Source organism: Malania oleifera, chromosome 4 (genome assembly GCF_029873635.1).
Source record: "Malania oleifera isolate guangnan ecotype guangnan chromosome 4, ASM2987363v1, whole genome shotgun sequence".
Taxonomy (NCBI): Eukaryota; Viridiplantae; Streptophyta; class Magnoliopsida; order Santalales; family Ximeniaceae; genus Malania; species Malania oleifera.
Window position 1 is genome coordinate 3,364,807 of NC_080420.1, and position 23,896 is coordinate 3,388,702.

At 35.0% G+C, this 23,896-nt stretch overlaps 1 protein-coding gene across 2 annotated transcripts; it reads left to right on the forward strand.

Moving 5' to 3' along the window:
* The first annotated feature begins 3,476 nt into the window (after positions 1-3,476).
* On the forward strand, positions 3,477-23,896 carry LOC131152859 (inositol monophosphatase 3). 2 transcript variants are annotated; one of them, XM_058104794.1, is made up of 12 exons: positions 3,477-3,665; positions 3,834-3,889; positions 3,993-4,043; positions 18,690-18,770; positions 18,868-18,971; positions 19,063-19,147; positions 19,398-19,452; positions 19,545-19,588; positions 22,065-22,133; positions 22,246-22,346; positions 22,440-22,496; positions 23,598-23,896. In XM_058104794.1, exons 1-12 carry the CDS (start codon positions 3,653-3,655, stop codon positions 23,692-23,694), a joined length of 813 nt encoding a protein of 270 aa, XP_057960777.1. In that variant the 5' UTR covers positions 3,477-3,652; the 3' UTR covers positions 23,695-23,896. The 2 variants fall into 2 exon arrangements, with proteins under 2 accessions (XP_057960777.1, XP_057960778.1); XM_058104795.1 differs by lacking the exon at positions 19,398-19,452 and having other exon boundaries at positions 3,491-3,665; positions 19,063-19,169; positions 19,521-19,588.

Below are 23,896 nucleotides of genomic sequence, written 5' to 3' on the forward strand. Positions count from 1 at the left end.
TATATATTGTTTCAGAAATGTTTAGTTCTCTTTTAAAAAAAAGGAGTTTTTAGAAAGAAAAAATTAACTTTAAGTGTTTTGTAAAAAAATTGTAAGGTGTCTAAAAATAGTTAAAATTACTAAAATAAATATGTATTTTTAGAAAATGAAATTATTTTTACTTTTTTATTTTCACTATTGTATAGTAATAAACGTATTGTGACACTATTTGTTTTTGTTTCGAGTTTTTATTTTCAATTTACCTATTTTTGAAATAACTAAAAATTGGATTTTATGATATTGAATTCTTTTGTTTGTTTCTTGTAAAAAATACTTTTTTTACTTAGTAGATTAAATAACTCATTTTATACATAATTTTTTTAATTTAAATTAGATATGAGAATAGACATTAATTTTCTAAAATTTTGGAAATAATAATTCATTAATTTTTATTTATTATTTTTCCAAATATCATGTACAATAAAATTATTTTTCTATCACTAAAATGTGAGTTTTGAAGTGTAATAACACTTTTAAATTTGAATTATTTTTATTTATTTTTTGTTATTTTAATCACATTTTTAATGTGCTTTTGATTCCAAAAATCAAATGAGTATTTGTTTAACTAAACTTTTATTTTATTGTTAATTTTAAAAATATTAATAAAATAAGTTTTGGATTTTGATTTTTAATTTTTGGTTTTGGCTTTTAATTTTTAATTTTTATAGGATAAAACATGTTAATAAGGCACAAAAACTAAAAATGTGAAAAAGGAAAAAGATCTCATCAATCTCCTTTCTTCTTTTCAATGACTGATAAAAAAAAATTGAAATTGGATAGTCTTACAAAATTTTTACACAAAACAAATACATCTTACCATTCTACTCGTGTCTTATATTTGGAGAGACTTTGAATTTCAAGGTGTATTAAATTTGAATAAGATGTAGTATAAGATTTTATTGAAATTTATACAAATTCATTTAAAACCAAATTCAAAATTTAAAATTCAAAATTCATACTTTCATGCCAAACAAATACAGTTTCGAGAAAATTTCATAGGCCCATTTGAACCTCAGTGGCCCAGAGTATCTTCTCAGTAACACCCGCCCATCTTATAGAAACACAAACCACCAAAATAGTTTTTGTTTTGTTTCTCATTTTCATTGATGCCCAAATATTATACTATTTTATATGCTTTTTAATCTATTTTATAAGTTTTAAATGGAACAATTTCAATGGAGCCTAAATGATTATTTGAAAATTTTAATTTTTAAAATTTAAAATGTGCATGTTAGTACTTTTTTTAAAGATCAAACCAAGAAACTCCATTATATAAATGCAAAATTATCAACCTATGAGATTTTTAACTTTTTTAAATGTAAAATATTTTAAGTTTAAATTTAAAAAATATTTTTATAAGAACAAAAATGCCATTATAATAATTTAATAAACAAAAACAAGCCAATAATTACAAGAATTAAAGTATAAAGGGCTTTGTAAATTCAAAAATTTCATAGGAGCAAGTACAAATTCTAAAAATTTCTAAAAAGGTTGTTGCAACTTGCAATTACCAAAAAGAAAATGAAGAAAAAGGCTGGGGTGGCAAATTGACACCGTTTTGATGGGACGGGGAGGCAAGGGTGGGCCCAAGAGGCCAATAATAATATAAGGAATCCGCATATGCATAAGCATATTCCATGCATATGCTTGGTTAATCCTTTTTGGAGTCTTCAACGTGCTCCTCTTCCCCTCCTTTTTTCAAAAAAAAAAAAAATTCTTTGTTCTTTTCTTGGTCTACTATTTAAATTTTTTTTCAGTGATGAATGGTGATGGGTACATTAACACTGTTAATTAGATTTTTGTGTGGTATTTTTTTTTTTCCGAGTTGAACAAAGGGTATTAGCTTTGGTATCGGTCGGTATCACTGTTAAAAATTAGAGATATAAAAATTAGAAATGAAAATAAAAAATTATGAATAGAAATAAAAAATCAGAAAATAGTAACGGTTTAGTTAATATTTATAAAATTAAAATAAATTTAAAAATATTCATTTTCATCTTTAAGTCAAATAATATTATAAAGATATGATTAAAATAATAAAATTCAAAAATAGTAATTATTAAAGAATATTGAAATAAAAATAAAAATTATTATAATTATTTTACTTAGTTGTTATACTTTCAAAATTTTCTTCATGATAACAAATTTATTCAGCATGACAATTGAAAAATAATAAAGATATTTTGTAATTGTCTTAAAAATATTTTGTAATTAGCTTTATTATTACCTTTTAAAATTTATGATTATCTTTATTTCAATTGTATTTAAATTCATATGATCATTTTATTTTAGTTTTAATTTTAAAGGGTATACAATGAATGATTTAATTCAAAAAAACTAAAACTAGATATTAAAATTTCTAGTAATAGGTTGTCAAAACAACTGAAAATTATAAAGTCCGATTTATAATTTTTTCACAAACGGTAGAAAATCGACAAACAAAAATAAAAAACAGTTAATATAAACAAATGTGTTTTTATAATTTATTTCTTCATCATACAAAAAACAGAAACGATATTAAACAGACCCTTTGTTGACCTATGTTGGAAAAATATAATAAATGTGAAGATATTTTATTAATGTTAAATAAAACATAAATACTTATAAGAAGTTGAGGCGTTCACTATTCAAGTCAATTTCGCGCCTATGGAAAACATTTCTCGATACATATAAACACTGCACACATGTTTTTTAAGATTACTTAACTTTCTCGATTTTGTGTGTGCTTATAAAAACTAAACTTATAGGATATATAATGTCGTTTAGTTACCTTGCAAAAAATGAATTTCAAACAAAAATAGAAAATAAAGTTATTTAAAAAATATATATATAAATTAGATCACAGTTTATATATGTAAAATTAAGTTAATAACTTTCAATATTATAAATACGAAATCGTTAAATTAGTAATTAATATTATAAAAATATTAAAATTAATATATTAAATTTATAAAATATTTATTAAAATAAAACCAACAACTGTTATGTAATATTTATTAAAAAAAAATATATATTTTTAATTTAAATCTAGGTAATACCAATAACCTAAAAAGAAAAAGAAAAGGCAATGATTATGTCTACTACTTGCTAGGATCATTTTCGTGAGATTTTTTGACGAAAAAATTAGCAAAAGCAAGCAATGATTATTTGATTTTACTTTTTCACTCCCATTTTTTGGACAAAAAATATTTTTAACTCTGTGAGGATTTGCACAAATATTAAAAATAAGATAATATTTCTAATTTTTCTAAAAAATTAAAAATAAAAATAAAAGTAAAATTTATTTTCATGACAAAGCAAATATTAAATGTTTATTTGTCATTATATTTTTTAAAAATTCAAATATTAATCAATATAAATTTTTAAAAAATTGCGATTATATAATTTCTTAATGTCATAGTTTATATATTAGTTCAATAGTTCAAGAATCTTACACGCAGCTTCGTGAATCTGACTAAAGACAGGGGCATTTGATTCCCACAAGTCTCTCTCTCTCTCGTTCTCTCTCTATAAATATACGGCGTAGCCCGAAAGCTCATAAGCAAATCCAAAGCATCTGACTTATTGCCTGCCCTTTCTCTTCTTTTCTTTTTTCATCAATAGATCATCAGAAATGGCTGAAAATGGTAGTCTACTGCCCCGCATTCTCCTTGTCAAAATCTTCAATTTTATATTGTTTGAATTTTCCGCACGAATCAGTTCTTTTATTTATTTATTTGTTTGTTTGATTATTTATTTATTGATCATTGATTGAATGAACGAATGGAATGTGCGTTGCGAATTATGTGGAGTAGATTCACTGTCGGAGTTCCTAGCTGTTGCAGTCGATGCAGCAAAGCGAGCCGGCGAGGTTTTATATGATTTTCTTCGACTGATTTGTGTTCTTTCGCCATTTTGCTTGAACGGATTCGAATACAGTCGTTTATTTATCTTTGGAGTTTCTGATTTTGCAGATTATCCGCGAAGGGTTCTACAAGACCAAGAATGTGGAGCATAAAGGCCGGGTGAGTCTTCTTTCTTTATGAAAAAAAATATCTGCAGCTTTTTCTACTTTTTTTTTTTCCGTTTGTGAATGATTTAATTGGTTCCTTTTTTGCCAAAAAAAAAAAAAAATAATTTGTGATAGAGAAATGCATGCTTTTTGTGCTTTCACTGTTATTGAGTTGTGCAAGTACTAGTCGTTCCCTGACAATTACAATTTATGTGCGTTTATAATTTGAGGTCGACAGAAGGAAGATGTTGTAATTTTCTGTTATCTGTAGTTCACTGAATGGTGGCTCAAGTGCTTAGATTGGGTTGTTTTGAAATTGTACTTTTGGAAACGGGAGAATGGTGTAGGGGATTTAAAGCCCCACCCAGAGTTAACACACACAAAGAGACACCAAATTTTAACGTGGTTTGGCCAATTGCCTACGTCAACGGTTACATTGCAACAATCTACTAATCAGTTGAGAAAAATAATTACAGGGAGTAATTTTTCTCACAAAAGGAAGAAACAGATGAAACTAATTTATCTATATTTCTCTCTCCTGATGGATATCTCACTGGTTGATCCTTGTTGATTCAACCGATACATTTCCAACAAATGGAGTCCCATATTTATAGGACAAGGGGAGGAGATAATTTTCTTCTCCCGTCAATAAAAATACAGCCACCTAACTTGAACTTTTTTCAGGTCAACAATGGCTGCACTAGCCCTTCTCTGTCAAGTCTGGTGTGTTTCTAGACTGACGGCTTCAACACTGGTAGGCTCTAGAATACCTAACAATTCTCCCCCTCCATACCCACCGAAGGAGAATGCAATAGGTCATTCAAATGAGTGGACTTCTAGTAGGAACCCATTCCGGCTATTTCCCTGCAAAGTTCAAACTTATTGTGAGGTATTACTCTTGTTATCATGTTTGAACCATTGTCATCAGTATGAATTTTCTCAAGCTCTAACAACTTTGAGTCTAGAACATTCCGTATCCAATGATAGCGAACATCAATGTGCTTCGACCGTTTGTGAAAAGTAAAATTCTTGCTAAGGTGTATAGCACTCTAACTATCTCAAAACCAAGTTCTTTTATGAACTTCTTCATCCACAACATCTCTTTGCATGCCTTTGTCATAGCAATAAACTTGGCCTCTGACGTAGACAATGCAACACGCTTTTGCAACTTAGATTGCCAAGACACAACTCCCCCTGCAAGGGTAATCACGTAACCTGAAATAGACTTCCTTGTATCAATATCACCGTGCATAGCTGAATCAATGTAGCCCTCAAGCACGGGCTTGCCAGTGCCAAAAATTAAACTTAACTTGGAAGTACATTGTAGATATCTTGATATCCATTGTACTGCATTCCAATGCTCCTTATATGGATTGAACATAAAACGGCTCACTGTAACAGCGGCGTATGCAATGTTAGGCCTAGTGCACATCATGGCATACATGAGACTACCAACTGCTGATGTATAAGGAACATTTTGCATATACTCCTTGTCAGAATCACTCAAGGGAGCTTGTTTCTTACTAAGTTTAAAGTGAGTAGCAAGAGGTGTACTAACCACTTTAGCTTTATCCATGCGGAATCGCTGAAATACCTTCTCAATGTACTTCTCTTGAGATAGCCATAACCACTTACTCTTCCTATCACGAACAATAGAAATTCCGAGAATCTGTTTTGCAGGACCCAAGTCTTTCATAGCAAATATTTTGTTAAGCTCCATCTTTAACTAACTGATCCTTGAGGATTTGTGTCCAACAATAAGCATATCACCGACATAGAGTAGCAAGATGACAAAGTCATCTTGTGAGAACCTCTGCACAAAGACACAATGACCTGAAGTAGTCTTCATATAGCCTTGTTGAGCTATAAACTGCTCAAAATTTTTGTACCACTACCTAGGAGCTTGTTTCAAGCCATACAGACTCTTCTTCAACTTGTAGACATAGTCCTCCTTGCCTTTGGCAAGAAAACCCTCGGGTTGCTCCATATATATATCTCCTCCATCAAATCACCATGAAGGAAAGCTGTCTTCACATCCATCTGCTCACCCTTCAGATCAAGATTGGCTGTCAAACTCAAAACAACTCGGATTGAAGACATTTTTACCATAGGAGAAAAAATCTTCTCAAAATATACACCTTTATTTTGACCAAAGCCTTTCACAACAAGTCTAGCTTTGTATCGTGGACGTGAAATGTCACTTTTGTGCTTCACCCTGTAAACCCACCGTTTCTTCAAAGCTTTTCTACCCTTAGGCAATTTCACCAACTCAAATGTATGGTTGTTTTATAAGGATTTCATTTCATCCTCCATAGCTTTGTTAGATATTCCATAGCCCACCAGTGTTGAAGCCGCTAGTCTAGAAGCATACCAAACTCGATTGAGAGGGGCTACTGCAGCCATTGTTGACCAAAAGAAAGTTCAAGTTAGGTGGCTGTATTTTGTTGAAGGGAGAATAAAATTGTCTCCTCCTTTTGTCCTATAAATATGAGACTCCATTTGTTGGAAATGTATCAGTTGGATCAATAAGGATCAACTAGTGAGATATCCACCAGGAGATAAAAATAGAGAGAAATTAGTTTCATCTGTTTCTTTCTTTTGTGAGAAAAATTACGCCCTATAATTGTTTTTCTCAACTGATTAGTGGATTGTTGTAGTGCAACCGTGGACGTAGGCAATATTGGCCGAACCAAGTTAAAATTTGGTGTCTCTTTGTGTGTGTTAATTTTGAGTGGGGCTTTAAATTCCCTACAAATTGGTATTAGAGCCAGATTAGGCTAGATCAGAGTCATTTGTGGCAGATCGGAACTAGAAACCCCAGTTGCACAAAAGAGACCCATAAAAAAAGTTGCTCTAATCAGAGTTTGGAGCATACCAATTTTTTCTCCTTAGTGAGACGATTCCAACGCACCTGACAGAATATTCCTCCATCATAACGGAATATTACTCTGATATTTCTGAAGTTTCATATAGTGCAAATTGGTCCCTAGAGTTAATATTATTCGCAATTTGGTCTCTGAAAATTTGATATTTTTCAATTAGGTCCTTCCAAGTTGTTTTTCGACCGAATGCACTGGTGCTCTTAGATTTGCTAGATTTCGTCTCAAAATTTCTACAAAGGCTAGATCTTTGACAAGATCATGGAGGCTAATATGAGCAAGATGATTTGCTTGAATGGCACCAACTACCACAAATGGAAGGGAAAGATAAAAGATCTTCTTTTTGTAAAGAGATTACATTTACCTATTTTTGCCACTCAAAAATTGGAAGACAAGTTTGATGATGAGTGGGCTTTCGAACATGAACAGGTATGTGGTTTCATTCGACAATGGGTTGAAGATAATGTTTTGAACCATATTCAAAACGAAAATCATGCTAGGTCCTTATGGATCAAGCTGGAAGCCTTGTACGCATCAAGGACTAAAAACAATAAATTGTTCCTACACAATCATGCGATGCATCTCAGGTACAAGGAAGGTGGTTCTATTTCCAATTATTTGAATGAATTGACCAGTTGCTTTCAACAACTATCCGATGTTGGCGTCAAATTTGATCGTGATATTATGGGCTTGTGGCTTCTGAATACTTTGCCCAACTCATGGGAAAATTTTCGTGTTTCTTTGGCCAACTCTGCTCTCGGTGGTGTTGTGATGTGGAAATCTGCAAGAAGCGTAGTTTTAAATGAAGAAATGAGGCGACGAGCTCAAGTTGCCACCATGTCACAATTTAAGGTTCAGATCTCAAAAAATAAGGGAAGAAGTAAAAGCGGAGGCCAAGACAAAAATAATAGAAGCAGGAGTAAATCCAAGTCTAGGTACAAGAATCGTGAGTGCCATTATTGTGGCAAGAAGGGCCACATAAAAAGGAATTGTTATAAATGGAAGGTTGAGAACAAGACAGAGAACACTAAGTAGGAAAGAAGAGACAACAGTAGGGATGATCGTGTGGCCACCATCACTTCAGACCTTGTTGTGGTTTGTGATGAGACTGAGATCAATTTAGCGTCCAACAAAATTGAATGGGTCTTTGATAGCGGTGCTTCCTTCCATGTCACATGAAGGAATATTTTTCACATCTTACACTCCTGGTGATTTTGGGGTGTTAAAGATGGGCAACGATGGACTGTCAAAGGTTGTTAGTATTGGATCCATTTGTTTAAACACTGACAACGTGACGAGCTTGATTCTCAAAGAAGTTCGGCATGTATCGGACATTCAATTGCACTTGATATCAACTGGGAGGCTTGATGATGATGGGTACTATAGTACCTTTTGTAATGGCCAGTAGAAGCTCTTAAAAGGAGCACTTGTAGTTGCTCGAGGGAGGAAGTCATCTAGCTTGTATGTAATGCAAGCTTCAATCTCTACCAACTCTGTGAAAGCAGTTGATGTTGCTGGTTCTTCAGAGTTGTGGCACAAGCAGCTCAGTCACTTGAGTGAGAAGGGACAAGGTTGTCTAGTCAAGAAGAATTTGCTTCCAGAGCTTAAAGCTATAAAGTAGAGCAAATGTGCTCGTTGCCTTTTCGGGAAGCAGAAACGAATTTCCTTCAAGAATCATTCTCTTTCCAAGAAACCAGACAAACTTGAATTGGTTCGTTCAGATGTATGCGGTTCTATGAAGGTACGAACAATTGGTGGTGCATTATATTTTGTTACTTTCATAGATGATTTTTCCAAGAAATTGTGGGTTTATTCATTAAGATCCAAGGATCAGGTTCTTGACAAGTTCAAAGAGTTTCAAGCCTCTGTTGAATGTCAAACAGGGAAGAAACTAAAATTTGTTCGCACCGATAATGGTGGCGAGTATTGTGGACCATTCGATGCTTATTGTAAGCAACAAAGGATTGACATCAAAGGACACCACTGAAGACTCCTCAGCTAAATGGTTTAGCAAAGAGGATGAACAGGACATTGATGGAGAGAGTTAGATGCTTGCTTTCTGAAGCTAATTTGTCGAGTTCTTTCTGGGGCGAGGCATTATACACAACTGCCTATGTTATTAACTTATCTCCAGTTGTTGCCTTGAATACAGATGCTTCTAACAGAGTGTGGTATGGAAAAGATGTTTCCTATGATCATTTGCGAGTGTTTGGGTGCAAGGCTTTTGTACATGTGCCCAAAGTTGGAAGGTCCAAGCTAGACGTCAAGACCAAACCTTGTATTTTCATCGGCTACGGGCAAGATGAGTTTGGCTATAGACCGTATGATCTTATTTCTAATAGGCTTGTTAGAAGTCGTGACGTTGTCTTTATGGAAGACCAAACCATTAAAGACATTGACAAAGCTGAGAAATAAGAAATTCGAAGTTTTGATATTTTAAATGATTTGAATTAAGCTCTTGTTTCACAGTCAATAGGTGTAGAAGGCATCAATGACCATAATGATGCGCTAGTTGATGTTCAAGATGATCAGGCTGAGGGTGATCATGAAACTACTGAGGGCATGGATATTTTTTTAGAGGCTGATGATGTATAGCAAAAGGTTCCTACTAAAGAGCCAGTTGTTCCATTGAGAGGTGGTTTGAGAAACCGTCGACCCTTAACACAGTATTCATCGAAAGAGTATGTGCTCTTCACTGACAGGGGAGAATATGCATGTTACACAAAGACAGTTGAGAGTGAACATAAATCAGAGTGGGTTGAAGCTATGGAGGATGAAATGAAATCCTAACGGGACAATCATACATTTGAGCTAGTGAAATTGCCTAAGGGTAGAAAAGTTTTGAAGAATCGGTGGGTTTACAGGGTGAAGCACGAAAATGACACTTCACGTCCAAAATACAGCTAGGCTTGTTATGAAAGGCTTTGGTCAAAATAAAGGTGTAGATTTTGAGGAGATTTTATCTCATATGGTAAAAATGTCTTCAATCCGAGTTGTTTTGAGTTTGGCAGCCAACCTTGATCTGGAGGTTGAGCAAATAAATGTGAAGACAACTTTTCTTCATGGTGATTTGATGGAGGAGATATATATGGAGCAACCAGAGGGTTTTCTTGCCAAAGGCAAGGAGGACTATTTCTGCAAGTTGAAGAAGAGTTTGTATGACTCTAATACCAGTTTGTAGGGGATTTAAGGCCCCACCCATAGTTAACAAACACAAAGAGACACCAGATTTTAATGTGGTTAGTACACTTCTTGCTACTCACCGTAAACTTAGTAAGAAACGAGCTCCCTTGAGTGATGCTGACAAGGAGTATATGCAAAATGTTCCTTATACATCAGTAGTTGGTAGTCTTGTGTATGCCATGGTGTGCACTAGGCTTGACATTGCATATGCAGCTAGCACAGTGAGCCATTTTATGTCCAATCCAGGAAAGAAGCATTGGAATGCAGTACAAGTTAAGTTTGGTTTTTGGCACCGGCAAGCCCGTGCTTGAGGGCTACAATGATTCAGATATGACCGGTGATATTGACACAAGGAAGTCTACTTCAGGTTTCATGATTACCTTTGCAGGGGGAGCTGTATCATGGCAATCTAAGTTGCAAAAGTGTGTTGCCTTGTCTTCGTCAGAGACTGAATTTATTGCTGTGATAGAGGCATGCAAAGAGATGTTGTGGATGAAGAAGTTTATAAGAGAACTTGGTTTTAAGTAGAAGAGGTATGTTTTGTTTTGTGATAGTAAGAGTGCTATACACCTCAGCAAGAATTCTACTTTTCACGAACAGTCGAAGCACATTGATGTTCGGTATCATTGGATATTGAATGTTTTGGACTTAGAGTTGTTAGAGCTTGAGAAGATTCATACTGATGACAATGGTTTAGACCTGATGACAAAAGTAATATCTCACAATAAGTTTGAACTTTGCAGGGAACTAGCCGTAATGGGTTCCTGCTAGAAGTCCACTCGTTTGAATGACCTATTGCATTCTCCTTCGGTGGGTATGGAGGGGGAGAATTGTTAGGTATTCCATGGTGCATTAGTGTTGAAGCCGTTAGTCTAGAAGCACCCAGACTTGACTGAAAGGGGCTACTGTAGCCTTTGTTGACCTAAAGAAAGTTCAATTTAGGTGGCTGTATTTTGTTGACGGGAGAAGAAAATTGTCTCTTCCCCATGTCCTATAAACATGGGACTCCATTTGTTGGAAATGTATCGGTTGGATCAACCAGTGAGATATCCAACAAGAGAGAAAAATAGAGAGAAATTAGTTTCATTTGTTTCTTCCTCTTGTGAGAAAAATTACTCCCTGTAATTGTTTTACTCAACTGATTAGTGGATTGTTGCAATGCAATTGTGGACGTAGGCAATATTGGCCGAATGACGTTAAAATTTGGTGTCTCTTTGTGTGTTTTAATTTTGGGTGGGGCTTTAAATCCCCTACAAACTGGTATAGAAATTTTGAGACAAAATCTTGCAAATCTTAGAGCACCAATGCGTCTGGTTGAAAAACAATTTGGAAAGACCCGATTGAAAAATATCAAATTTTTAAATACCAAATTGCAAATAATATTAACATCAAGGGACCAATTTGCAAATCATGAAACTTCAGAAATATTAGAGTAATATTTTGTTATGATGGAGGAATATTCCATTAGGTGCTTTGGAATCATCTCACCGAGGAGAACAAACTGGTATTAGAGCCAGAATAGGGTAAATCAAAGTCATTTGTGGCAGATCGGAACTGGAAACTCCAGTTGCACAAAAGGGACCCATAAAAAAAGGTTGCCCTAATCAAAGTTTGGTCGGCCAATATTGCCTACGTCCACGATTGCACTGCTACAATCCACTAATCAATTGAGAAAAACAATTATAGGGAGTAATTTTTCTCACAAAACGAAGAAATAGATGAAACTAATTTCTCTCTATTTTTCTCCCTTGGTGGATATCTCACTGGTTGATTCTTGTTGATCCAATCGATACATTTCCAACAAATGGAGTCCCATATTTATAGGACAAGGGGAGGAGATAATTTTCTTCTCTCGTCAACAAAATACAGCCACGTAACTTAAACTTTCTTCAGGTCAACAATAGCTGCAGTAGCCCCTCTCAGTCAAGTCCGGCGTGCTTCTAGAATTACAGCTTCAACACTGGTAGGCTATAGAATACCTAACAATTCTCCCCCTCCATACCCACCGGAGGAGAATGCAATAGGACATTCAAATGTGTGGACTTCTAGTAGGAACCCATTAGGGCTAGTTCCCTGCAAAGTTCAAACTTATTATGAGGTATTACTTTTGTTATCATGTTTGAACCATTGTCATCAGTATGAATCATGGTTTTAAATCATAGTAGCGGGTAGAGTAAAGTAACGGTAACGGGTGTAACAGGAAGTGGGAGTAGCGGATGTTACATAATGGGAAGCGGGTGTAATGACCGTGAATTTTTTTGAAGCATGCACAACCTTGTGCATATTAGCGTACTTGCATGTTTTAAACTTTTAGCCCTTCTTAGAAAGAGTTTTTGTGTATTTTGGATACTTTAGTTCAATTAACTTAGTTATTTGGTAAGGGCAACAAGTTTACAATTGTTTTAAACCACCATTGATAGAAAAATTATGTGTGTGTGTGTATTTATACTTATCATTGTTCTTATCTGTGATAAATTCTTATGTGTGCTAAATTAATTAATAAAACAAAATACATTATACACTCCATTATTCTATTAGACACATAAGACATGCGAATAATACAAATATAAATTAGTTACAAAAGAAAGAAGGTTGATTTTGAAAAATATATAACATAAATATCACATTACTAATATTATCAAAATAAAATATTTTCCTAACAAGTTAGTATTTTCAAATAGTTAATTAATGTATCTGTTTGAGTATTTAAAGAAATAGTAAATTTTGTCTCTTTGTCATCTTCATTATATCTTTTCCCCCTCTCGCCACATGGTATATTGAGAATGATTTATGAAAGAGGGAAAAAGTGACAAGAAAAAGTAAGAAATAAAATAAATTCTTTTGCATGACAGTCTTGTAGCAGTTACGTAGCGGCCTTTACATAACGGTCGCGGTCCGTAATAGCCGCTACAATTGTGATTTTTCTTTCTACCGATTTCGCGGTGTGTAACAGTATCAGTAACCCAAAAAATCGTTACGTAATGGCGTTATGTAACGGTTGCGGCCATTATTTAAAACCATGGTATGAATCTTCTCAAGCTCTAACAACTTTGAGTCTAGAACATTCTGTATCCAATGATACCGAACATCAATGTCCTTCAATCGTCTGTGAAAAATAGAATTCTTGTTCAGGTGTATAGCACTCTGACTATCGCAAAACCAAGTTCGCTTATGAACTTCTTCATCCATAACATCTCTTTGCATGCCTTTGTCATAGCAATAAACTCGGCCTCTAACATAGACAAGGCAACACACTTCTGCAACTTAGATTGCCAAGACAAAGCTCGCCCCCTACAAAGGTAATCATGTAACCTGAAGTAGACTTCCTTGTGTCAATATCACCGGCTATATCTGAATCAGTGTAGCCCTCAAGCACGGGCTTGCCAATGCCAAAAACCAAACTTAACTTGGAAGTACCACGTAGATATCTTAATATCCATTGTACTGCATTCTAATCCTCCTTTCCCGAATTGGACATAAAACGACTCACTGTGCTACTACATATGCAATTTTAGGCCTGGTGCACACCATTGCATACATAAGACTACCAACTACTGATGTATAAGGAACATTTTCCATATACTCCTTGTCAGCACCACTCAAGGGAGCTTGTTTCTTACTAAGTTTAAAGTGAGTAGCAAGAGGTGTACTAACCACATTGAAATTTGGTGTCTCTTTGTGTGTGTTAATTCTGAGTGGGGCTTTAAATCCCCTACAAACTGGTATCAGAGCCATACAAACTCTTCTTCAACTTGCAGAGATAGTCCTCCTTGCCTTTGGCAAGAAAACCCTCTGGTTGCTCCATATATATCTCCTCCATCAAATCACCATGAAGAAAAGTTGTCTTCACATCCATCTGCTCAACCTCCAGATCAAGGTTGGCTGCCAAACTCAAAACAACTCGGACTAAAGACATTTTTACCACAAGAGAGAAAATCTCCTCAAAATCTACACCTTTATTTTGATCAAAGCCTTTCACAACAAGTCTAGTTTTGTATCGTGGACATGAAGTGTCACTTTCGTGCTTCACCCTGTAAACCCACCGATTCTTCAAAGCTTTTCTACCCTTAGGCAATTTCACCAGCTCAAATGTATGGTTGTCCTGTAAGGATTTCATTTCATCCTCTGTAGCTTCACCCCATTCTGATTTCTGTTCACTCTCAACTGCCTCTTTGTAGCATGTAGGTTCTCCCCCGTCAGTGAGGAGCATATACTCTATTGGTGAATACCGTGTGGAGGGTTGACGGTTTCTCAAACCTCGTCTCAATGGAACAACTAGCTCTTCAATAGGAACCCCTTGTTGAACATCATTAGCCTCTGGCGAAATATCCATGCCATCGGCAATTTCATGATCACCCTTAGCTTGATCATCTTGAACATCAACTGGCGCATCATTATGATCATTGATGCCTTCTACACCCATTGACTGTGAAATAGGAGCTGGATGCAAATTAGTCAAAATATTGAAACTTCAAGTTTCTGATTTCTCAACGTTGTCAATGTCTTCAATGGTTTGGTCTTCCATAAAGATAACGTCACGACTTCTAACAAGCCTTTTAGAAATAGGATCATGCAATCTATAGCCAAATTCATCTTGCCCGTAGCCGATGAAAATACACTATTTGGTCTTGACGTCTAGCTTGGACCTTTCATCTTTGGGCACTTGTACAAAATCTTTGCGCCCAAACACTCGCAAATGATCATAGGAAACATCCTTTGCATACCACACTCTATCAGGAACATTTGTATTCAAGGCAACAGCTAGAGATAAGTTAATAACATAGACAGTTGTGTATAATGCCTCGTCCCAGGAAGAACTCGACGGCTTAGCTTCAGAAAGCAAGCATCTAACTCTCCCCATTAACGTCCTGTTCATCCTCTTTGCTAAACCATTTGGCTGAGGACTCTTCGGTGGTGTCTTTTGATGTCTAATCCCTTGTTGCTTACAATAAGCATCGAATGGTCCACAGTACTTGCCACCATTATCGGTGGAAACACATTTTAGTTTCTTCCTTGTTTGACGTTCAACAAAGGCTTGAAACTCTTTGAACTTGTCAAAAACCTGATCCTTGGATCACAATGCATAAACCCACAATTTCTTAGAATAATCGTCGATGAAAGTAACAAAATATAATGCACCACCAATTGTTCGTACCTTCATAAGACCGCATACATCCGAATGTACGAATTCAAGTTTTTCTGGTTTCTTGGAAGGAGAATGACTTTTGAAGGAAACTCATTTCTGCTTCTCGGCAAGGCAACGAGCACATTTGCTCAACTTTGCAGCTTTAAGCTCTGGAAGCAAATTCTTCTTGACTAGACAACCGAGCCCCTTCTCACTTATGTGGCTGAGCCACTTGTGCCACAACTCTGAAGAACCAGCAACATCAACTGCGTTCATAGAGTTGGTAGAGTTCGAAGCTTGCATTACATACAAACTAGATGACTTCCTCCCTCGAGCAACTACAAGTGCTCCTTTTGAGAGCTTCCATTGGCCATTACAAAAGGTACTACAGTACCCATCATCATCAAGCCTCTTAGTTGATATCAAGTGCAATCGAATGTTTGGTACATGTCGAACATCTTTGAGAATCAAGCTTATCACGTTGTCTGTGTTTAAACAAATGGATTCAATACCAACAACCTTTGACAGTCCGTCATTGCCCATATTTAACACCCCAAAATCACTGGGAGTGTAAGATGTGAAAAATTACCTCCTTGATGTGACATGGAAGGAAGCGCCGCTATCAAACACCCATCCAATTTCGTTGGATGCTAAATTGATCTTAGTCTCATCATAGACCACAACAAGGTTTGAAGTGGTGGTGGCCACACGATCATCCCTACCGTTGTCTCTTCTTTCCTACTTGGTGTTCTCCGTCTTGTTCTCAGCCTTCCATTTATAACAATTCTTTTTTATGTGGCCCTTCTTGCGGCAATAATTGTACTCGAGGTTCTTGTACCTGGACTTGGATTTACTCCTGCCTCATTTGTTTTTGTCTTGGCCTTTGCTTTTACTTCTTCCCTTATTTTGTGAGATCAGAACCTTAGATTGTGACGTGGTGGCAACTTGAGCTCGTCGCCTTATTTCTTCATTTAAAACTGTGCTTCTTGCAGACTCCCACATCACAGCACCACTGGGAGCAGAATTGGCAAAGAAACACGGAAATTTTTCCATGAGTCGGGCAAAGTATTCAGAAGCCACAAGCCCATAATATCATCATCAAATTTTACGCCGACATAGGATAGTTGTTGAAAGCATCTAGTCAATTCATTCAAGTGATCGAAAATAGAACCACCTTCCTTGTTCCTAAGATGCATCGCTTGATTGAGTAGGAACAATTTATTGTTCCCAATCCTTGATGCGTACAAGGCTTCCAACTTGATCTATAAGGACCTCGCATGATTTTTGTTTTGAATATGGTTCAAAACATTATTTTCAACCCATTGCCGAATGAAACCACATACCTGTTCATGTTCGAAAGCCCACTCATCATCACACTTGTCTTTCGATTTTTGAGTGGCAAAAAAAGGTAAATGTAATCTCTTTACAAAAATATGATCTTTCATCTTTCCTTTCCACTTGTGGTAGTTGGTGTCATTCAAGCAAATCATCTCGCTCATAGTAGCCTCCATGATCTTGTCAAAGATCTTGCCTTTATAGAAATTTTGAGACGAAATCTCGCAAATCTGAGAGCACTAGTGCATCTGGTCGAAAAACAATTTGGAAGGACTTGATTGAAAAACATCAAATTTTTAGAGACCAAATTGCATATAATATTAACTCCAAGGACCAATTTGCAATTTATGAAACTTCAAAAATATCAGAGTAATATTTCGTTATAATGGAGGAATATTTTGTTAGGTGCGTTGGAATCGTCTCACCGAGGAGAACAAATTGGTATGCTCCAAACTCTGATTAGAGCAACCTTTTTTTATGGATCTCTTTTGTGCAACTGGAGTTTCCAGTTTTGATCTGCCACAAATGACTATGATCTAGGCTAATCTGGCTTTGATACCATTTTTTAGGGGATTTAAAGCCCCACCTAGAATTAACACACACAAAGAGACACCAAATTTTAACGTGGTTCGGCCAATATTGCCTACGTCCACGGTTGCACTGCAACAATCCACTAATCAGTTGAGAAAAACAATTACAGGGAGTAATTTTTCTCTCAAAAGGAAGAAATGGATGAAACTAATTTCTCTCTATTTTTCTCTCTTGGTGGATATCTCACTGGTTGATCCTTGTTGATCCAACCGATACATTTCCAACAAATGGAGTCTCATATATATAGGACAAGGTGAGGAGACAATTTTTGTCTCCCGTCAACAAAATACAGCCACCTAACTTGAACATTTTTCAGGTCTACAATGGCTGCAGTAGCCCTCTCAGTCAAGTTTGGTGTGCTTCTAGACTGGCAGCGTCAACACTGGTGGGCTATGGAATACCTAACAAATGGATTATTGGAAGATAGATGTTGGACTAAGTGATCATGATTAGGATGTTTATGTTGGTCTTCATTTTGCATGTTCTATGTGCTGTCCACTGGCTGCAATATTTCTATAAATGCATTGGGTGAAAAAAGCATTTTCTTGAAGAGAAGTTGAATAAGAAAACTTTTCAGGGGGAGAGATTTCAGTAAATGCAGAATCAGATGGATTAGTTGAAACTATACTAATTTGTTATAAAAACAATTGGAAATTGAGTAAAACTATTTAGGGAGATGAGTGTTGTCAGTGAAAAAACATTCAAGACTGGCATTTTGTTGTGTCCAAAAAAGTTGTGGGGGTACTGGTTTCCTTGTGTGGATAAAACATCCTTCTCATCCCAAAATAGGAAACTTAAGATCGTTGTTGAAACCTTGAAATGTTTTGCATGGGTAATTCACAATATATTATATGCTTGTGGGTTTTGTGTGGTGGTTTACTTGAAGTGATCATTAATTATCCAAATTGAAGATGTACAAATTGAATTTGTCGAATACCTAAAAAGAAGCAATCTTTGAGTGTGAGCTTCAAATCGCGAACAGAATGAGTGAATGATGATGTGAATGCATAGGCCTTTAAAGTGCGAGATCTGTAACTATTATTGGAAATTGTATACTTTCTAAAATTCTTTCTGAATTTTTAAGCAAAATTAAAGGAAAAGTGATAAAAATTCTCTTTTATCGGCTGACCACTGTTTGGTTTAAAAGGCAAATTCATGATTGTTTTCAAGCTAAAATTTTGAATATGTAACCAAATCTGTTTAGTAACAAAGTTCTCTTAAATATGTTTAGCAACAATTTATTAGAAAAAATTGCCAATCAATAATTTTTAATTGCTTATTGCTTCTAATTTTTTCTAATTTAGTTTGGACGCTTGTAGCTTTTGAAATGAGCTTTTAAAAAGGAGTTGATGATGGTGCGCTGAATGAGATGGTTGTAAAAACTGCTAAAAAGCTGATTCTCATCTTTTGCTTTCATTTTGGAATTCAAGTGGACTTAGTTAAAGATATTTCACCAAAATCTTGAATTTTCTTTTTCTTGCTTACTTGTAAATTATCATTTTAACAGTTACCGCTTCTCATTTTCTGCTTTCATTCTGGAAATCAGGTGGACTTGGTCACTGAAACTGACAAGGCATGTGAAGACCTTATATTCAATCATCTCCAGAAGAAGTATCCGCGACATAAGGTTCCTAGAACTTTTAGCATTAATGCTTGTATGTAGTGTTTGATCTTGTTGAAATCATTAATTTTTCTCAACTCCCTTTTGCTGATGTTTGTTTCAGTTCATCGGGGAAGAAACTACCGCTGCTTGTGGTCCTGCAGAGCTGACTGACGAGCCCACATGGATAGTTGATCCTCTCGATGGGACAACCAACTTTGTGCATGGGTAATTACAAACTTACAATGTTGTTGGTAATCCGGTTTTGTTGTTCTCGTCATTTTCTTTGATGTCATTTGTCTAATATAATTATTTGTAGGTTCCCCTTTGTGTGCGTCTCTATCGGCCTTACAATTGGAAAGATCCCAACAGTCGGTGTTGTTTACAATCCAATAATTGATGAGGTTAGAAATTCTGTGTTCCTATGTATTGTCCATTATTCAATTAGAATAGCCAAACTAATCTAATATGGGTCCAACCTGCTTAGACACTGACATGTTCATTGTTTTCTTGTCAGCCTTATGTTGCTTCATGATTATCTTTTATTTCATGTTTTTTTTTTTTATGAATTTGATTAGATATAGTTGTAGTGTTTGTCTCAATTAGCTTTTACTAGTTGAATGAACAATGACCTGTGGGCTTTTTGATGTGTAGCTTTTCACTGGCGTTCGTGGTAAAGGTGCTTTTCTGAATGGAACTCCTATAGAAGGTGATTCTGATATCCTGTTATATTTGCTTCATTGTTCCTACCCCATCTTGCTATAAATCTTCAACTAGTGCATGATTTGCAACATCTTGCAGTTTCATCTAAAACTGAACTTGTGAAGTCTCTCCTAGCAACAGAGGTATGTAAGAATCTTGTTATTTTTTAGCTTAATGGTTATTCGGCTGATGTTGTAAAGCCCACCCAGCCCTTTTATATTCAATGTGGTATAGCTTCTCTTTTTGGGTTTTTAGCTTCCTATTCTTGTAGTTATTATTCCAGTAAGGTGTGATAGTTTGGATTGATAATATTGAATAAAGCCGTGGAAATCAAGTTGCCAACAGAAATTCTAGGTTACTCGTAAGTTCACATTAGTGAATGCATGAGTATTTCATAATATGTGAGTACTTGTGAGGGGGCAGTATTTTTCTTTTTCAGGTCAAAGCTTACCCATTGACCCTCAAACTATTGAAAATTTTATGAATGGGAATAAGGTTTTAAATAGGGGTAGTGGGTAGGATAGTGTATCAGTAATGCGTGTAGCATAAAGGAGGAGTAGATGTTGCGAAGCAATGGTTGTGGAGTTTTTTTCAAACATGCAAATTCTTGTCTGTCAGTAGAGTTCCTTATTTTGAGCCCCTAATCCTTCCTAATAAGAGTTTTAATGTATTTTTTATCATTTAGTTCAATCTGCTAAAATTATTTAGTTAAGGATAATAAATTTTTTTGTATTTTTTGTTTAAAAATGTTATAAACAGGAAAAGTATTTCTTTTTCACTTTTTATTATTTTATGGCTATAAATATAAACCAATAATTTATTAATTGTATAAAATAAATTGATAACTAGATCACATAATATGGTAGTATGTGGTTAAAAAATTAATGAAAAATAGAAAATAATATTATGCATTTAATATGCGCTATTAATCTTTCAGGCAGAAAAAGAATGTAAGAAATTAAAGAACTTCCATTATTTTATTTGTTAGTCTTCGAAAATTAGTAAAGAACATTAAATTTGTCATTGGCTTATATACTTATTGAAACTATTCCATACAATCACAATATAATAATGACAAAACATATTATATTCCTTACCAATATTACAAAAAATATAAAATTGTACATCATTTTCATCCTGTCTATCATATTCTCCTCCCTCATTTGTTCACATGGCTAATTGGGAAATAAGAAAATGAGAAGAAAAGTGGGCAAAAAATAAAAATAAGAAAAGTAGTTTGTGCTGCGAGGGACTTGTAGTGGCCGTTGCACAGCGGTAATTATCCATAGTGTCTACTGCAGCTGTGAATTTTATTTGCACTTCTGTAGCGATGTGTAGTGGTACTAGGATCCGAATTTTGTTATATAGTGGTTGCAGCTGCCATTTAAAACACTAAATGCGATTTGCCATGAAATATAAAAGTAATATTAGTGAGACCATGGCAGGTCATTGATTTTATCTGACATAGTAATTTTCCATAATTTAAGCCCATAGCTCTTCCTAATAAGATTTTTAATTCATTTTAGACCATTTAGTCCAATCTATTATCATTGTTTAGTAAGGATAATAAATTTTATATTTTTTAAAAATGTTATGGATAGGAAAAAGTATTCTTTTTCATTTTTTCTTACTTTATGACTATTAATATAAACCAATCATTTGTTAGTCAATAAAAAATAAATTGGTTAGTAGATGACATAATATGATAAGTATGCAATTTAAAAATTAATGAAAAATAGATTATGTTAAGCACATAATGCATACTATTAATCTATTAGACACAAGAAGAACATAAGAAAATTATACAAGTTCCATTATTTTATTATTTTCGCTTAGAATTTTAATATAAATATGGTTTGTTGTTGGCTTAGATAAACAAATCACATAAGTTATTCCATGAAATCACAGTATCATAATCATAAAACCTATTTTATTTATATCCCTCACCAGTTATTGCAAAAGAATAAATAATTTGTGCATTGTTGTCATCTTTGCTATCATCTTCTCCTCCCTTTATTCTTTACGTAGCTAATTGGGAAATTAGAAAATGAGAAATTGGGATTTTTTTTTAATGAGAAAATATTAAATACAGCCAAGAATAATTACCTACGTGCTGCCTGACAATCCCTAGCAAGATCAGGCAGCGGCAAACGCCTGAAGAACCTGAAAGAATGGACCCAAAGAGAGGCAAAAATGACTGCTCCCCATAACTAGCGTGGGGAGCTTATGTGATCATAAGGCTCTCGCATTCCTTTTGGCTCATAAGGTTCACAAAGTAGCAAACACCGCACCATGCAATAGCACTTCTTCCTTCATACTTCTTTTGAATTCCCAATATTGCATGATTGTATCTGCCTTAAGTGTACCTCTTTAGCTCCCTCTCTTTCTGTCAGTTGCTGTGGATCTTATATTGAACTCCTAAAATCAAATGCTCATCTCAGGCGTGCAGATACATCCTTTTAGAATGTTTTTCAGTTTTCAGATCTTGATATTGCACTCTTTTGTAAAGACCTTACATCTCATTAATGACTAATGTCAACATTCATCAGAAAAATACGTAAGTTGCCAGAATGAAATAGACCTTCTTAATTGAGTAATTTTATTTTACTCTGAGAGCAGGTAGGAACAAAACGCGACAAATCAACTGTGGATGCTACTACAAATAAAATCAATAGCTTACTTTTCAAGGTAAAATGGTATTGTTATTAAATTATTTTTTGGGTGTAAATGGCCAAAGGTTGCCATGGAAACCATCTTCATTGGTAACGGACAATGAGACATAAATTTCTGTTGTGAGCAGGTGAGATCTCTTCGGATGAGTGGCTCTTGTGCATTAAACCTTTGTGGTATTGCATCTGGAAGGCTTGATCTATTTTATGAACTTGGCTTTGGTGGTCCATGGTACTTAAGTATTACATATTTTTTAAATATTATTTCATTAAACTTAAACTTTACATCTAACTAATGAATGGCAATGTCTGCTCCTTTGCTTAGGGATGTGGCAGGTGGAGTTGTAATTGTTGAAGAAGCTGGCGGACTTGTGTTTGATCCGTAAGTAATAAGCTTAAGATGAGGATCCTTCCACCCTCCTCTCCCCCCCCCACCCCTCCCCCCCTCCTCCCCTTCCTTTCCCTCAACCCAACCTCCAAAAGAATTAATGAGATATCTGAGCTGAAGACAAGAACTATAATTATATGCTGGCATACAAATATTGGGATTTTATCTTTTATATATAAACCAACTTGTTTAGATTCATATTGTTGAATCCTCACAAATCTGTTTGTAACTAGGAGTTTGGACAGTAGAAACTTGACCTAATGAGGTTTGTGTAGCAAGTACTTATGGTTGCCTACAGGCCATATCCGTTGATGTGCAGCTGTTGGGCAGTAAACTTGCTGGGAAAAAACTTGCATGGAGCCACATAATATTTACAATGCACAAATTCCATTCTCCACTCTAGTTTTTTTTCATGCATGTGGGAACTACTTGTAAGAGCACTTGGACAATATATGCTTGCAAGGGTCTATTTGAGTTTACTCGAGTCAAGATGACACAATGGGTTCTCGAACTCGACTTGACTCAAAAAAATTTGTGCCTGAAGCTTGACCTCATTAAACTTGGGCTTGACTCAGCTACAAGTTTTTAAATCTTGAACTCGACTCAATTAAGATTGGTTTCATTGTAAAACAATGCATAAATATATATTATATATAACATTAAAATATATGTATAAAACATATATTATATCACTTACATGATATGAAAATAATAAAATTACAAAAGCTCAATTAGACTTGCAAGTAGTATGCAAAACTTGAACTTGACTCGTCAATCTATTTGAGTAGGCTCAATTCAAACTTGAGAGGAATTTAGTTGAGTTGTATTATAGAGCAAGTCTGGTCGGCTCTGTGAACCAGCTTGAGTCACTTACACCCCTATGTGCAATAGCATTGATGCACTGTAAATCCTTTATTGCACCCCTGTTCCATGCTAGTTCTTTTTCCAATTCAGCTAGCCACTTGGATTGAAAAAGAGCGGACCATGGCATTAATTTTCTCTTTGTGTGCACTTTTTCCCTCTCGAATTGAACAGTTTATTATTTTTCTGAAGAACTTTGCTCATGTCTAGATTTTGATGGCTGTTTTGCATCAGGTCTGGTAAAGACTTCGACATCATGTCTCAGAGAGCAGCTGCTTCAAACCCTCATCTCAAGGATGCTTTTGTTGAGGCCCTACATTATCAATGCTAGAAGGTTCATTTTTTCACATTCAAGTTCCCTAGTTCATTAATGTGGGCTACTGACAAGTATCTCCAATTGAGAAATATTTTGTCATTCTGTTATTTTTCGGATCAATTGAGGCCATTGGTAGTGCCATATTTTTTGTACAATCCAAGTGATATGACAATTCACATAGTAATACAAATTTACTATGCCCCCCATTGCAATGCAA